Source organism: Pezoporus flaviventris, unplaced genomic scaffold (assembly GCF_033815535.1).
Source record: "Pezoporus flaviventris isolate CSIRO_AGI_PZ_B2104156 unplaced genomic scaffold, CSIRO_AGI_Pfla_v1 ptg000066l, whole genome shotgun sequence".
Taxonomy (NCBI): domain Eukaryota; kingdom Metazoa; phylum Chordata; class Aves; order Psittaciformes; family Psittacidae; genus Pezoporus; species Pezoporus flaviventris.
In genome coordinates, this window is record NW_026892614.1 from 4,863,609 (window position 1) to 4,878,889 (window position 15,281).

General features: G+C 37.9%; 1 protein-coding gene across 1 annotated transcript in view; it reads left to right on the forward strand.

The window, feature by feature from the left end:
* The window catches only part of HEATR5B (HEAT repeat containing 5B), a 51,324-nt gene that overhangs the window by 24,479 nt on the left and 11,564 nt on the right, over positions 1–15,281 (forward strand). The window contains exons 22-31 of the mRNA XM_061471050.1: positions 305–449; positions 924–1,163; positions 2,935–3,186; positions 4,785–4,966; positions 6,061–6,129; positions 7,542–7,721; positions 8,911–9,148; positions 9,759–10,019; positions 11,003–11,130; positions 11,314–11,458. Coding sequence (XP_061327034.1) covers positions 305–449; positions 924–1,163; positions 2,935–3,186; positions 4,785–4,966; positions 6,061–6,129; positions 7,542–7,721; positions 8,911–9,148; positions 9,759–10,019; positions 11,003–11,130; positions 11,314–11,458 — 1,840 coding nt within the window. The remainder of the gene's footprint in view (positions 1–304; positions 450–923; positions 1,164–2,934; positions 3,187–4,784; positions 4,967–6,060; positions 6,130–7,541; positions 7,722–8,910; positions 9,149–9,758; positions 10,020–11,002; positions 11,131–11,313; positions 11,459–15,281) is intronic.

The following is a 15,281-nucleotide window of genomic DNA, read 5'->3' on the forward strand; positions in this document are numbered from 1 at the left end:
TAATATTATTTAAAGCTATAGCAGAATATGGGGAGTGTAACAGATTGGCAAGTATAATTAGTCAAAATCACTGGTGCAGCAGTTCCCATATTTAAGCTCTGTATATGCCAGCTTTATATTCATATTTGTACATTATAAAAAATGCTTACTTCTGAACTTTCAGTATCTTGTAAAGAGCTTGGCACCCAGCAGCTCTCACATGGGCATATGATTGAAAAATAGAATGCTGTTAGTCCTTAGCAGTGCTGATCTATTGATATTGGGGTGCAGCTGTTCACTTGCTTGTAATGGTTCTGATTTGTAGGTTCATTTGTGCAGCTCTCACTTGCTGCTTCGCCGGGCTGCAGTTGCATGTTTACGACAGCTTGCTCAGAGGGAAGCAGCAGAGGTTTGTGAATATGCCATGAGCTTAGTGAAAAATGCTGGAGAAAAGGAAAACAGTAACATCAGTAAGTATTTCTTTCATGTGGCCTTTTTGTAACAGTTGAGTGCACTGGTGTTGTACATATGTGTGAGGGTGGAAAAAACCCCCAACAACAGGAAAAAAAAGCACTAAAACTGTCCCTTCCAGCTCAAATAAATTCTGGCTGCACTCATGCTTATTTCTTGAATTTCACTTATACTTTTTTAATTTTAGATTTGAAAGTTTTTTGCTTGGTATTGGGTGTTTGGGGTTTTTTTAGTTTGTTTTTTTTCTGAAATAATAGTAGGAGGTGTTATTTGCCTTGCAGAAAGCAAATTAAGTGAATTGCTGTATTAAAATCTTTGTAGTGTTTGTACAGAAGAAATTCAGTAACATCTTGGTTTATCACTGTCTGAACCACACACACACACAAATACACAATCCTGATTCTAGCCTGTTAGGCCAAATTTTAAAACTGAGTTACTGATTTCAGAAAAGATTTCTCATTATCATTTTGCAGATATCAATCCTTTTGCACCAGGAGCTGGTTCTCGGCGAGACACTCATTCCCGGCATCAGGGGATTAATATAACAGAGACAGGCCTTGAAGGTGTCCTTTTTGGAATGTTGGATCGGGAGACTGATCGGAAGCTGTGCTCAGATATCCATGATACTCTGGGACATATGCTTTCATCACTGGCAGTAGAAAACCTTTCGCACTGGCTAATGCTTTGTAAGGATGTCCTTGCAGCTTCCAGTGGTAAGTATTCTATGTCCTCTATTCACATAAAGGACAGTATGTCATTAATATTAGCATTTTCTGGCAATATTTGTGTGTAGCTTCTCTTTTATCTTAGTTAAGATGTAACTTGTGTATAGAACTTTGATTATAGTTCATTAAAACTTTCTTAGAAGAAATCATCAATGTTATATTAAGTTTTAGAACACTGATCTTAAGATTAAAAAGTTAACTGCCTTGAAGTAGGATTTCCAATGGAGAAGCAGTGTGATTATTACTCTGACATTTCAGTATCTTAGCAGACATACTCTTTTTAGCCTTTTATATGTCAGGATCATATTGAAAGAAGAGTGCTGTATAAGCTCTGAGCTTTATTTGGTGAGGTTTTATGAGTTACTTGTGTGATGATGGGTTACCATGGTGATGAAACTTTTGCTTGTTGTTCAGCTTTGCAGATTTCTTTGCATAGATCTTGTCCTCTGAGACCTTATTCCTGTTTTTCTGCCTGTAGGATGGTTGTGACGCAGATTCTGCTCATTTCCTTTGCATTTATACTTGTTTATTGCAATACTGTGAGTTCATTGTGAAGCTCTTTCTAAATGTTGCCGGCTTTATGTTAACTGATGAGTAATGCTACCAATGATTTCTTTATGTAATGTATTTTCCATATATCGACCCATGAGAAGGACCTGGTTTCTCAAGTTTGAATTAGATAATCCTTTTCTTATTTCATGTGGAGTGAGTTTTAAAGTTTTTAACATGGTATTCAATCTGTTATTTATTAATAGCTGAAATAATTTCAGAGAGAACCCTATTTAAATAAACTTGTCAGCTGTACTTTCAGCAGGCAGCTTCATAGTGAACTCCTTTGATCCAGCTAACTGGTATACGCACAAAATCTGATTTGCTTTTTAAACAGAGATTTACAAATCAGACACATAAGGTCCTAGATGCCTTCCCAAAACACTCTTGTGAATTGGCATCATCTGTGTTTGATTTGCCATAGCCTCTTTCTTTATTGAATGTCTTTGCTCTTCAGCTGCTTAAATTTAGACCCCATACTTGGGGTTGGTTACCCTTGAAATGATTTCTACTTGTTCTCCTCTAATTATTGCCAGAGTAATTTTTGTCAGCATCTTGGTGTTTTGCTAATTTAGACCTTGTCATTGAGATTTTATGTTCTCATTTCTGAATAGTAGAAATACATGTTTGGTGAGTTGGGGGATTTTTTTGTCGTATTTTGGTTTGTCTTTTTTAAAGTGATCCCTGAGGTAATTTCATTTCTGAAATGAAGTCTCCCAGCTACACTTAGAGAAGAGAGTTTTTTTGAATGTTAAACACATTTATGGGTGCCATAAACTGCCTACTTGGCTGGATATCCATCCCATGGCATGAAATTTTGTAGTTTTGATTCAGTTTAACATGCACTCTAGCTTTCACTTGAAACAGGAGCTGAATAGTTCAAAGCCACGCTTTGATTCTGAGCCTGGTAATGTCATTATTCTGTTTATTGGCAATTTAATAGGTTCATTTTCAAAGCTGAGACGTTTAGATATGGGATTCAGCTGTAGTTGGTATCTGGAGAATTAACATTACAGGAATTTATTTCATACCATTTAAGCCAGATTAAAGGTGAAAAACATTTCTTTTACTGATTTTTCCTATGCCTTTGAGACTTTTACAAATGTTGTTTCAACAGAAGAATTAGTCTGTAAGGAAATCTTGAATATGTCCTTAGCTGTCTTCTGTGGATTGTAAGAGTGGGATTTTTCTTTTTAATTGTCTGTTGTAGACATGAGCACTGCAGCTCCTTTGGGAGGAGGGAAGGATGAAGAATCAGAGAAGAAGGATGAGATGGATGATGATACAATGTTTACCACCTTGGGTGAAGAGGATAAATCCAAGCCTTCTGTAGCACCTCGTTGGGCAACTCGTGTGTTTGCAGCAGATTGTCTGTGCCGAGTTATCATGCTGTGTGAGAACGCCAACAAGGCACACTTTGATCTGGCACTGGCTCGTTCAGCCAGACTTAAAAACCCCAAAAGTAATTACAGAATGTGCATGTCTTGGGTTTGGTTTTAATTTTTTATTTTATTTTAATTTTGACATTTCTTTGCAGTTTAAGTTTACACAACCAAGAAAAAAAAATGAAGTTATCCTTTCATTCAAATGGTTAAACCCAAAGGAAATGGCTAGCAAAAGTCATTAAAACTGTAGTTGCATAACCACATAGTAGTTAACCATACTATGAACACAAGTAATGAGGTTTGCTGGAGAATATAAATTCTCACAGGCTGATCTGCTTGGAAAAAACTAAAGCCCTTAGATTTGCAAACCTTTTCTCCAGTCTGAAATGGAAGCAGTAAATGTCTAGCTAAGGGTGAGCTGGGAACAGTTTCTGAGTATAATGTAATGACAACAATGAATTAGACTTCAGAGATGATTTTAGCATACCCAGACCAAAGGGATGCTAGGAAAAAAACAGATGAGGCCAGGTAATTATTGCTGAGGTTGCAGAGAGAGGGAGTTAGAATAACACAGGAACACAGCTGATTCATAAAATTAATTCTTTGGGTATCTAATAAGCACGATGAATATTCACTTTTCACGCTCACATTTTGAAGCTGCATTTATGAGTTAGAGGATCAGAATTGAGAGGTCAGAGGTTACACAGCTTTGTGAAGAAATGTTTTTTCTAGCAGATAGTGGGAAGTTTCTGCCCTTGAGTTGTCTGTATGTATTTGTTCTGGTGCCTAGTGGTTGTTTGCTTTCACTCACGTAATGCTCACGAAGACTTCGTGTACGCAAGATGAATATTGTGAATGTCCTAGAATGTGGTTGTCAGTCTTTTCCAACATGCCTCTGAAAAATTTCAGCCACAAAATAAACTTTTCTTGAAAAAATACTTGAAAATAGGTAGAGCTTTTCTAATTTGTGGGTTTTGTTACTTATCCTGGATATTATGTTTTTAAATACATATTATTTTATTAGTTGTATAGCTTAGTTGAGCTTAGTTGTATAGCTTAGCCTAGTTTCCTTAGCCTTAGTTGAGGCTAAGGAAAGAAATGAATAAATTGAGAAAAATAACCCTTTCAGAAATGTTACTGAGTTATGTATTATTCTTTTCTGTATGTTGTGTGCCGCTTGTGTACAGCCTTGGATGTGGCTTCTAAGAGCATAACTAGAGGCATTTTCAGTTTTTAGGTGTTTAAACTTGGTGGCGTTTTCCACAATCAGCAGGGGTCGCTATAAGCATAGGACCGGAACAGGAATTGTCTTGGAAGATTTTCTGTAGGATGGAGGGATCACTAAAAGAAGCTTTACTTAAATATTCTACTCTCTGCTAAGATACTCTATTCCTTGTACTAAGATGCTCTAATTCCTGTATATATTTCGTTTCAAATTTGTGTTTAAGATTATCTTAGGAATTAAAGTTCTTCTATCATTTTTAAGGGGTGATTGGGAAGGGGGAGGGAAGAAAAATAAGTTCCATTCTTTCCTGCCTTTTTCCATAACCTAAATGTGGACCTTTGAAAAAGAATACATAAAATTTGTACATGTGAATGAGGAAAATATTACAAATAGCCAAAATGTCAGCTATCTTTTAAGTTATCAAATAGTTCTTCCTGTTTTGTTCCTAAGATGACTTCCTGGTGCTCCATCTCTCTGACCTTATTCGAATGGCATTCATGGCTGCGACTGATCACAGCAACCAGTTACGAATGGCAGGTCTTCAAGCTCTTGAAGATATTATCAAGAAATTTGCATCAGTTCCTGAGCCAGAGTTTCCAGGCCATGTGATACTGGAGCAGTATCAGGCTAATGTGAGACCTCCTTTATACATTCAGGAAATTCTCTGTTCATGTCAATATGCCAGTATTAGCTTTGTGAATTTTTTGTAACTTCACAAGACCTAGGAAGAGATTTCTGTGTGTGTGAAAATGTACTCAAGAGATGCTTCTATTTACATCTTCAAAATGTATTTGGCATATCCCTTCCTATGTATTGTAATTTAGTAGCTGACAAAAGTAAAAATTTGGTAGCTATTGATTCTTGAAAGCCAAATATTACAAGTTACGTTTAATTTTTTTTTTTTAAGTGTGGCATTTAATTTGTAGAATTAGGAATTGGAAAATTAACACTGATTCAGTTGTAGATTAAATCTAACATATCTGTTTCATAATCTGGGAATTATTGAATATCCTTCTGTTTAAATGAAAGCTACAAAAGTATAGGAATGGGAGGTACGCAGCTGAAGATCTATTTTGGGGTATTATTGCTTTAGTTTGTTGCATAGATTAATCTCTTTTGTTTTCACTTTGTCTTTAGGATCTTTCCAAATACTTTCTAAATGCAGGTTTTCATCCTTTTTACTTCCTGCCTTTTTCTTCTTCTTCTTCGGTGCTCTAGCTTCTGCATTTTTGATATGGTTCCTTTTGTTTCAAAAAAAATCTGCCTTATAATAGCTGCCAAAAAGACTTTTCCTGTCAGTATTTGTCATTTTGGCAATATGTGAAATCAAATGTTTATGGTTGGATCTGCATCACTATTATTCTTTTGGACATAAAAAGTCAACAGCGTCTTGAGCCTTAGCATAAATTGCACCTGTAATAGTTGAATGATTAAAAGGATACTCATTAACAAAAGGAAGATAATACTACAGATTGGACAAAGGTAGCTGAGGCTTAAAAAGGCAGTGGGCAAGCAGGAAAAAACTGGTTTAGGACTTTGTTATTGTTTAAATGCCATTGCAAATGTCTGTGAGACAGCAAGGGTAGGTTTAGGGTGTAACTGTAATGCTAAAATTAGCAGTCTTATCTTGCTTGTTCTATGTATGTGCTGAGCCTTACACAAGGTGAGATAAAGGATGTTGCATCACTGTTGTAGTTGGATTTCTAAACTTTTCTTCTATCAACAGGTTGGAGCTGCTCTGAGGCCAGCTTTTTCCCAAGATACACCATCTGATATAACTGCAAAGGCCTGCCAGGTACAGAGGAAGGTGTTCAGATAGCATAAGCCAAGGTGTTTCTTCCCCTTTTTGGAAGAAGTATGCAGAAAAGAAATGGTAGCAAATGACTGGGAAATTTTGTAAACCTAAGCTGTGATGTATTTGCAACATCTGTTGAGTCTCCTAGTAATATATGTTGTTCCTCAGAAGTCCTTTTAGGGAGCTGTATCAGAAAATATTTAGTCTTTCTGAAAGTAATTATGTCTGCATGTCAATTCTACATTTGTTTCTAAAAGAAAAAAAAAAGTAATTCTGGCTTACTGAGGCCAGTAACAGTGTATTCATTGAGATGACTTTCGGTCTGATCAAATATTTGGATTACTGATAATTTAGCTTTAAGCACGAAACTTCCATTTGGATCGGTACCCTATTTTAGATTTTGGAAGATCTGAGCATTCTCATTACAGTCATAGTAAAAACCTCAGTGAAAATTCAATGGAAGGTTTTTTTTGTGTGTGTGTGTTTTCTTGTGTGTAGTCTTGTGCTACTGTAGCTTAAATTGGCTATGGGCAACATCACTGCAGTTGTATCTGGTATGTGGCAGGTAATACTGTAGTTTGAAGCAGCAGTTTAATTAGCTGTGCAAACATCAATTTAGAAATTATAACTTTGTCAGTTTTGTTTAGTAAATCTTGGTTCAGCAGGACTGTGATTGTGGTTTTGTTTTATACTCTTAATTTGTACTGAAACTTGATAGATCAAATAAGGCGTAATTTGGTATCTGTACATAGGAAAGAATATAGACATTTTGCCTTACAAAACGTGTGTGATTAAAACTAGATGAAGAGGCAGCTTGTGTGAAAGCATGTAACATTCCTTATAATTTGTCAAAATCTTCCCTGTTTCTGCTAGTTTGAAAGTGAATGTGTGGGTTTGATCCACTTACAGGATCAAATGAATGGTGGTTACATTGTGTCCATTTAATTTAAATGAAAAATGTCTGTCCACCAAATTTCATATTGATTGTTCCAGATCTAGAGCTGCTGGTTCCAGATCAGAACCCAGTTGTTTATAAAATTTCATTTTACTCATTCCTAGGTTTTCCCTTGACATTAATGATCTTGAAAGCTTTTATTAGTATGAAGCCTTAATATTTAATTTGAGGAGTGTGGGTTTTTAAAGATGTACTTTTATCGATTGAAGTTCCATTGTAGTATGCTTTACAAATACAGTTTCTGTAACCACTCTCCTGAGCATTTCTGTTATCATTGATGGGGACAGAAAAAAGAAAACCTTGGATATTTTTATATTAAGCAGGAAGAGAGCTTCTCAGGTTTCTGTGATGGTTGTTTTGGGGTTTGTTTTCTTAACAGTTGGGGGGGGGGGATGATTATTTTTATTATTTATTATGTCAGTTGGGTTTTCTGTTAATTCTGAGCTTTGTTGTTCAGGTATGTAGCGCTTGGATAGGAAGTGGGGTTGTAAGTGACCTGAATGATCTCCGCCGAGTTCACAACCTTCTTGTCTCTTCCCTGGATAAAGTGCAAGCAGGAAAGGGATCTTCTAGCCAGCTTTACCGAGAGAGTGCGACTACTATGGAAAAGCTTGCAGTTCTGAAAGCATGGGCTGAGGTAAATGTTGACCATTAAGTCTTTAAAAGATTGAAAAAGTTCTGCAGCATAATAGCAGCCTCACACCTCACTGGCTGTTCTACCGGTGAGCCTTGCACCTGCCCTCCTCCCTGTGTTGCAATTGCACTCCTGGGATGTTTTCATCTGTTTATCTTTCTCTGTTCCTTTTTCTGCCATTCTGTCAATCCATACTTGCAGTATGGCTTGATTGTTCTTTGTTTTACTGCACTTTTCTGTATCAAAGTATACACTCACACCCATGCATCAGATTTTGATTCTTCTCCCATCTTACTGCTCTTAAACTTAAAAACCCCCAAACCAAACAACCTTAAAATATATTCTGTAAAAATATTGCAGTTAATTAACTACGATTATTATAAACACATAGTCAAAGTGTTCATAATAAATTACAGGCTTAATGTCAATACTGTTGGCGAATGGCTGGACTACTAGCAATCTACTTACAAAAGACAGAGTTAGCACTATTTACGTTGCCTGGCTTCCTAAAATGTTACTCGCATGCTGCAGAGCTACATATAATTACGCAAAATGATGTTTTGGTTTCTTTCAGTGTAGTACTTAAAGATTTGGTTGGTTGTTTTTTTTTTTTTCCCATTACATCTTTATTGAAGTTACTTTTGAAATTACAAAGGAAAGTATTAACATTTCGTACTGTAATTTTCAGCCTTCATGTAGAGCATCTGCTGTGTGAAGACACTTCTGTTATATTTCTCTTCTAAAAAAAATGCTTATTTTTACTGTATTTTTCTAATATTTCTGCTTATTACCATATTTATGCAAGGTTTTGAAAATCCTTTTATCTTCTCATAGCATCTATCAAAGATGAACATATACATGTTCTTGTAATCATGTAATACACTTAAAGCCATTTTCATTTCTTTATGATACTTAATCTGCTCCCAGAAAGTAGTAGCTCTTAATGTAGGTCAAAGAAATCTTCACAATAAGTTTTCGGAAAGTGCCACTTATGCCCCTAAATGTTACATACTGCTAGAAATAAAAGAAAAAATATTTAAGTAAAATGTAATTGTATTTCAGGTATCTTTTTCCCAGTCATTTTCTGATGAGTCTTCTGTCTGGAATCTGTTACTTTCCCATGGGAAAGGCTGCTGCTTTTTTTCCTTTTAGGATCTCACAGCATGGGCTTTAATGTCTGTTTTTCTTCTAGGTGTACGTTGTTGCTATGAAAATTAAGAAAGAAGCAGAGACCAAGCCAAAACGTGTTTTAAAGAGCACAGAGGAAGATGAAGATGACTTTGGTACTGTAGATGAGTTGCCACCAGACAGTTTGATAACACTTGTACAACCTGAGCTGCCTGCACTTAGCCGTCTCTGGTTAGCTGCGCTTAAAGATTATGCTCTTTTAACTTTACCAGCTGAATTTGCTACCCAGCTTCCACCAGATGGTAAGCACTGGAATTACTGTGTTGTGAAAACCAGAAAGAAATCCTTATTTGGGACTGCAAAATTACTATCTAATTTATATGGTATGAGTGTTTTTTATGCAAGTGATAAATTTCTGCCTCTGTGTAATAGGAATGTGTGTTTGAAGTGTTGTGTGCTTTTTTCCTTCAATTTGAATGAATATATGCTTTATCTGAATCACAGAGATCATTAAAATCATGTCTTTTTAGAATTAAGAATACTTCTACACCTCTTTGATATCAAATGCAAGAAGTTGTTTACTATAAGAAGAACATCGCCCTTGAATCAGAGTGTATCTATTTTTATAGAACACTCAACTGAGTAAAATATGTGAAAAACGCTGCAAGACCTGATGACTTTGCCTGCCTTTCTTGCTCTCAGCTTACTGTTCTGTCATGGCCATTGCACTTTCTTATGAGCAACTAATGTTGCTCCTTCACAAGGAGAATTGGAATGCACTGTCACTAACCAGGACTGCATCTGAATATGTGCATGATCAAACACACCCAGAGTAAATAAGTTTAGAGAAAGTGGGTTTTGTCTATTATTTGCATACAGTTTCAGAATTTCTTTGCTTTGCGAATTTAACAGGGGGAGCATTTTACACTCCAGAAACAATTGATACAGCTAGACTGCATTACCGAAACTCCTGGGCTCCCATATTACATGCGGTGGCGCTGTGGCTAAACAGCACGGGATTTAATGCTTCAGAGTCAACAGAAGAGACTACTGCATCAATGCCCAATTCACAGAAACGTGCTACATCCATTATGTTAAACCAGACACCTGGAACTCCACCTACCACAAAATCTTTGCCAGAGATAAACAAAGATCGAATGCACTTAATTTTGGGTAAGTGTTGCAGGTTTGGAGTTCAAAAGCAGCACATTATGGTACAAAATGCTATGGGAGTAAGAAAAGATAGTTTGTTTGAAATCTGGAAAGCTTAAAATGCATCATGTGTCCAGACCCTAATGATGTGAAATATCTCTGCCTCCTCCTCTCCATATTTCTCTGCCTCCTGTCTTTATAGCTTTGACAGAATTGCATCTTATTGTGTGATTATTCTGATTTTTTTTTTATAGACAAGTTTTATATCTAGTTTACTTATGTAACTGAATCAAATGAGTAGCAAATGTTCTATACTATAATTCAGATAGTAAAAAATGTTATGCTTCAAAGAAACAAAAGCTGTAAGGTTAATTAAAATACACACCCTCATAAAACCAGAGTTCAGTAGAGACTGTTATTTGACAAGTTGCATAGCGTAGCTTTTGCATCAATTTTTCATCTGTGAGTAACACTCATTATTTCCCTTTGCTGTTATCTAACAGCTTTAAGAGGCGGATGTGATCACTTATTTTAAGGAATGCCAACAGTTTGCTGAGATATACAGATATGTAAAACCAGAATGAAGTGCCATATGTATAATACGAATATTGCATAATTTTTGAGGTTTAACTTAATCTCAGTTATATTTACATTTAAAAGAGTTCAATAAAATGAAACTCAATTTACAATTGAAGGATACAGAAATCTGACTTAAAGATCCTTAGAACAAAGTATGGATTTCCATTCAGTAGTCTAAGTTGCTTGCTGTCACTGTTTATTAATTTTCCTGCCAAGTTTTGGGGAAGACATGATGCAGAAGAGAAGTCTAATACAGTTCTGCTGTTTCTAATATATAAACTTTCCTTGTTTTAAAGGAAGAAGAATAGAGAAAAACCATGCATCTTTCTAAAGTTGTTAAGAACCTGCTGTACTTACAAAGAAATTTAAGAAAACAAACTTGATTTTATGATGATATGAACATTTTTAATTGTTGCTCCTTTCAGGTGTTAGTATACAGTTTCTGTGTTCCCCAAGACCTGAAGAGCCTGTTGAGCATGTTACATCTTGTTTACAAGCACTTCGTACGTTATTGGATTCCCCTTGTGCCAGGATCCATATTGCAGAGGATCAGGTACTGTATAAGCATGTTGAAACAGTAGCTTTTCTAGGTCTTGGTCTTTCATCTGTGATGATTACAAAAGCTGTAATTATTTTTGTGTGAGAAAAATATTTGCTCATCATAAGCAAGTGACATAACAATTAGGAATTGTTAAGTCCTAATTAATTTTTTTATGTGTCTTTTGTTCAACTGTAGCTCCTTGGTGTTGAACTCTTGAGTGTACTTCACCGACTCCTCCTGACCTGGGATCCTCCTTCAGTCCAGCTACTGGTTACAGGAGTTGTCCAGCAGATAGTAAGAGCAGCTCAAGATTATTTGCAGGAAAAAAGGAACACCCTAAGTAAGATTTTGAAAACACTGCTTGCTTTGCAGAGTAAACAAGCAACAGGTTTTAATACTGGGAAAGGAACTCACATACATTTAGAGTATGGTTACACTGAGGAAAGTGCTGTGTATTCCACAGATACTTCTGATGTATTCATAATCTTACCTGCTGATTTCTTAACTCTTGCAAGATATTCTTCCTCTTCTGATCATTCTAGTGGTTACTCTTTTTATGTCATAGTTTTAGTTCCTTTTTCTTGAATGAGTGATAAAAATTATACCCAGCACACCACTTTAGGTTTTACTAATACATTGCTCAGTTTCATTGATGTTTCTCTATTGACTGCCTCCCTAGAATTTCGTTTACCTTTTTTCTGAAGTTTAATGGTTCAGCTCCCAGTGTAGAGTTTTGTGGTGCATCCCTGGCACAACTGATTCATTAGGTGAATGAACTGCTACTGGAACCAGTGTGAAAAAGTTGCCTGCCTAGGAGATCTTGCCAGGAAGCAGAACAAACTTGCATCTAGGTTCTTACTTCACTGACATTCAGGGTGTGTCAGCAGGCAGGAGCTCTGGGAACAGGGTGTGCAAACAGGAGCACAGCAGTTGGCATGGAAAGGCATGCTCATGCAGCCCAGAAGCACTGCTCAAGACATTACAAGACTGCTAGAATCAGCATAATGATGGCAGTGACATACAGCAAGACACAGTCTGCTGACTGGAACAATCACCCCTGGCACATCAGAGGTCTAATGACCTGCTGAGAAATTCAGATAGAAGTCCTGACGTGACTGGGGCTGGAGGTGACATTGGTCTCACCTGTGAAATGGGAAGGAAATGCGTGTGAAGACGAGCAGATTTGGTAGTGTTAGGAAGGGCAAATGGAAGAATGACGTGTTCTTCACAGAGATCTTGCAGGTGCAGGAGCCTGTGTGTCATAGAAGGAGGGACAGCCATAAGTTATGCTGCAATGTGTCCCTGGAGGATGAGACTTGCACAGAGGTGGAGGCTGCAAGGTTGTGATTTCAGCAATAAAAGGCTTAATCTCCAGGCATCCACTTTGAGAACATTAGAGTGAACTGGCAAGAGGAGAGAGGAACAAGCTGTCAGAGTAGGTATCTGGGCCAGCCATCCCTCTTTGACAGGTCAGAACTGATACCACTAATAGGAAGTGAAAGGTTGTACAGTTCTGTGGCAAACTCAGTCTTGTTTGCCACAGGCTGCTTAATCAAGAAGAGGTGGGCGAAGCCATATTAAGTCAACTGGAAGAAGCCTTCCAGACATGTGCTGGAAGTACAACACTGCAGGTTACTAACAATCTGAAGCCTTCCGAAGCATACGAGAGACAGGTCTTTTCACTCCAGATGTTGAGCAGTCCAAATAATGGATGTGCTCAGTTGATGTGCTCCTCACAAATACAGAAGAAATTATTTGAAGGTTAGTGGTAGTTGTAGCTGTAGCAATCATGAGATGGTGGAGTTCCTGATCCTGACAGAAATGGAGAAAGCAAGTAGCAGAGCAAAAGCTTTGGCCTGACTTAACAGACTTGGGCTTGTGCAAGGAGATTGCAGACAAGTTCTAGTGGCAAGCTTCCCAGAAGGGCAAAGGAAAGAGATCCAGAAGTGCAGGATGCCAAACAGGCATGGCAGGAAGCTGATTTGGCTGCATGGGAACTTCTGACTGAACTCAAATGTGTGACAAGGAATTGTATGAATGGTGGAAGCAGGGGCAAACTGCCCAGAGAGTCTACTGAAGACGTCTGCTCAGGTATGGAGGAGTGGAATTAGGAAAGCCATGATTTGGCTGAAGCTGAGACTGGTGATGAATCTGAAGTGTAGCAAGAAGGGCTTCTGTAGATCCATTGGCAGCAAAAAGATCAAGGAAATTTGGACCTGCTGCTGAATGGATTGGGTGATCTAATGACAAAACACATAGGGGAGGAAAAAACTAAGGCCACATCTTCATTGCTTAGTGCTCTGGTATCTCTGTCTAGTGAGCAAGTTTAGGAGAGGGAGTTGTGACCTGCGGTAGATGAGCATCAGGCTAGGGGCTGCTTAGGTAAAAGCTGGACATACCATGGGACCAGATGGGATGCATCTGAGGGAGCTGGCTGATGACACGCAAAGGCTGCTTCAGTCATATCTGAAAAGCTGTGGTGCTCAAGAAAGCTTTCCAATGAATGGCAAAAATTAGATCCTATGTCTGGTTTTGAGTAATGAAAGGCATGAGGCAGGGTTTGGGATACCATCTGCCAGTAAGCCTACTGAATATGTTGAATTTTTTTTTTTTTTTGAGTAAATTGTCTTGGAAACCATTTCTGGGTATATGAAGTAGAAGAATGTGATTGGAAGTAGTGAGCACAGACTTGCCAAGGACAAATAACGCCTCATCACCTTCTGTGATTACATAACTGGCTTTGGATGAAGGGGGAGTGGTGAATGTTGTTAACCTTGACTTTTGCAAAGCTTTTGACCCACTATCCCCTAGTATCATTGTCAGATCGGAGAAATGTGGACTGAAAAGTTAGAGTTAACTGGCAAGACAGCTGTGCTTGAATGGAGTTTGGTGATTCAAGACTAACTGGCAGCAGTTGCAATTGGTGTTCCTTGGAACAGTTCTGTATTGAGTCTGCTACTGTTAAACGTCATCATTAACAACCTGGATGATGGGACAGAACATATCCTCAGCAAATTTGTGGATGATACCAAATTGTGCAAGTGGTGGAAACACTGGAGAGCAGTGTTCCCTTTCAGAGGAATCTTGAAGTTTACCTACCTTACCAGCAGAGGAACCTGCTGAAGTTTAACAAAGACAAATGCAAAATGCTGCATTTGGGATGGGATAACCCTGTGCATTCATATAGGCTGGAGGGAGCTGACAGACTGTAGAACAGATTTGCCAAATAAGAAATTGAACATGAATCTGTGGTGTGCCTGTGCAATGCTGCAGACTGTTACTGGGCTGCGTTAGAAAAGCATGAATGGTAGATTAAGGGATACGATTATCCTTTCAGTTTGTTAGGATGCATCTGGAGCAATGTCTAGTTTTCTTTGTCGTTATCCCTCATCTGGAGTAAATACAAATGTTAACAAACTGAAGGAAGTCCAGTGGAGGTCCACTGTGCTGCTTAAGGAGATGAAGTGTGTGACATGCGAGGAAAGGCTGAGATGAACTTGTTTAGGGTGCCGAAGAGAGAGTTAATACGCGATAGAATAGCAATCCCCCTTCTTAAAGGGGATTTAAAGAGAAGACCAGTCCAGACTCTTCTGAAATGCATACAGTAGAAGGACAACAGGCAACAGATACAAGTTGCAGCAATGGGATACAGGGAGAAAATCTGTCACCATGGGAGTGGTGAAGCAGTAGAACACGTGCCCAGGGATGTTGTGGCATCTCCCTGCTTGGAGATCCTCGAGATGGGACCAGCCCTGAGTAACCTGCACTTGCTTTCAAGTTGACCCCATTTTGAACAGGAGATTGGAATGGGAAGACTTCTGGAGGTCCCTTTCAATTTAAATTTTTCTGAGATTCCCTGATGGGTCGATATACCTAAATCCTGTTCCATTACTTGGCCTTCATTGAGCTTTAGTAAAATTCATTCTTTTTATCCCTGCTTCTTCTTGTATGATATTTGAGCTTCTGATGTTTTGCTTAGGCTTTCCAGCAGCATATTCTGTTACCTTATTTCTACTTTATGTAAGAATATCCTTGATATAAGGATATTGGCATCAGTCTGAAAGCTGCTTTCTGAGGTACTTTTAGTAACTTCATCCTTTTAATGGAGCATCTCCCTGTTCAGTCATCCCTTTACCATTTCTTTAAAAATATTACATTGGCTA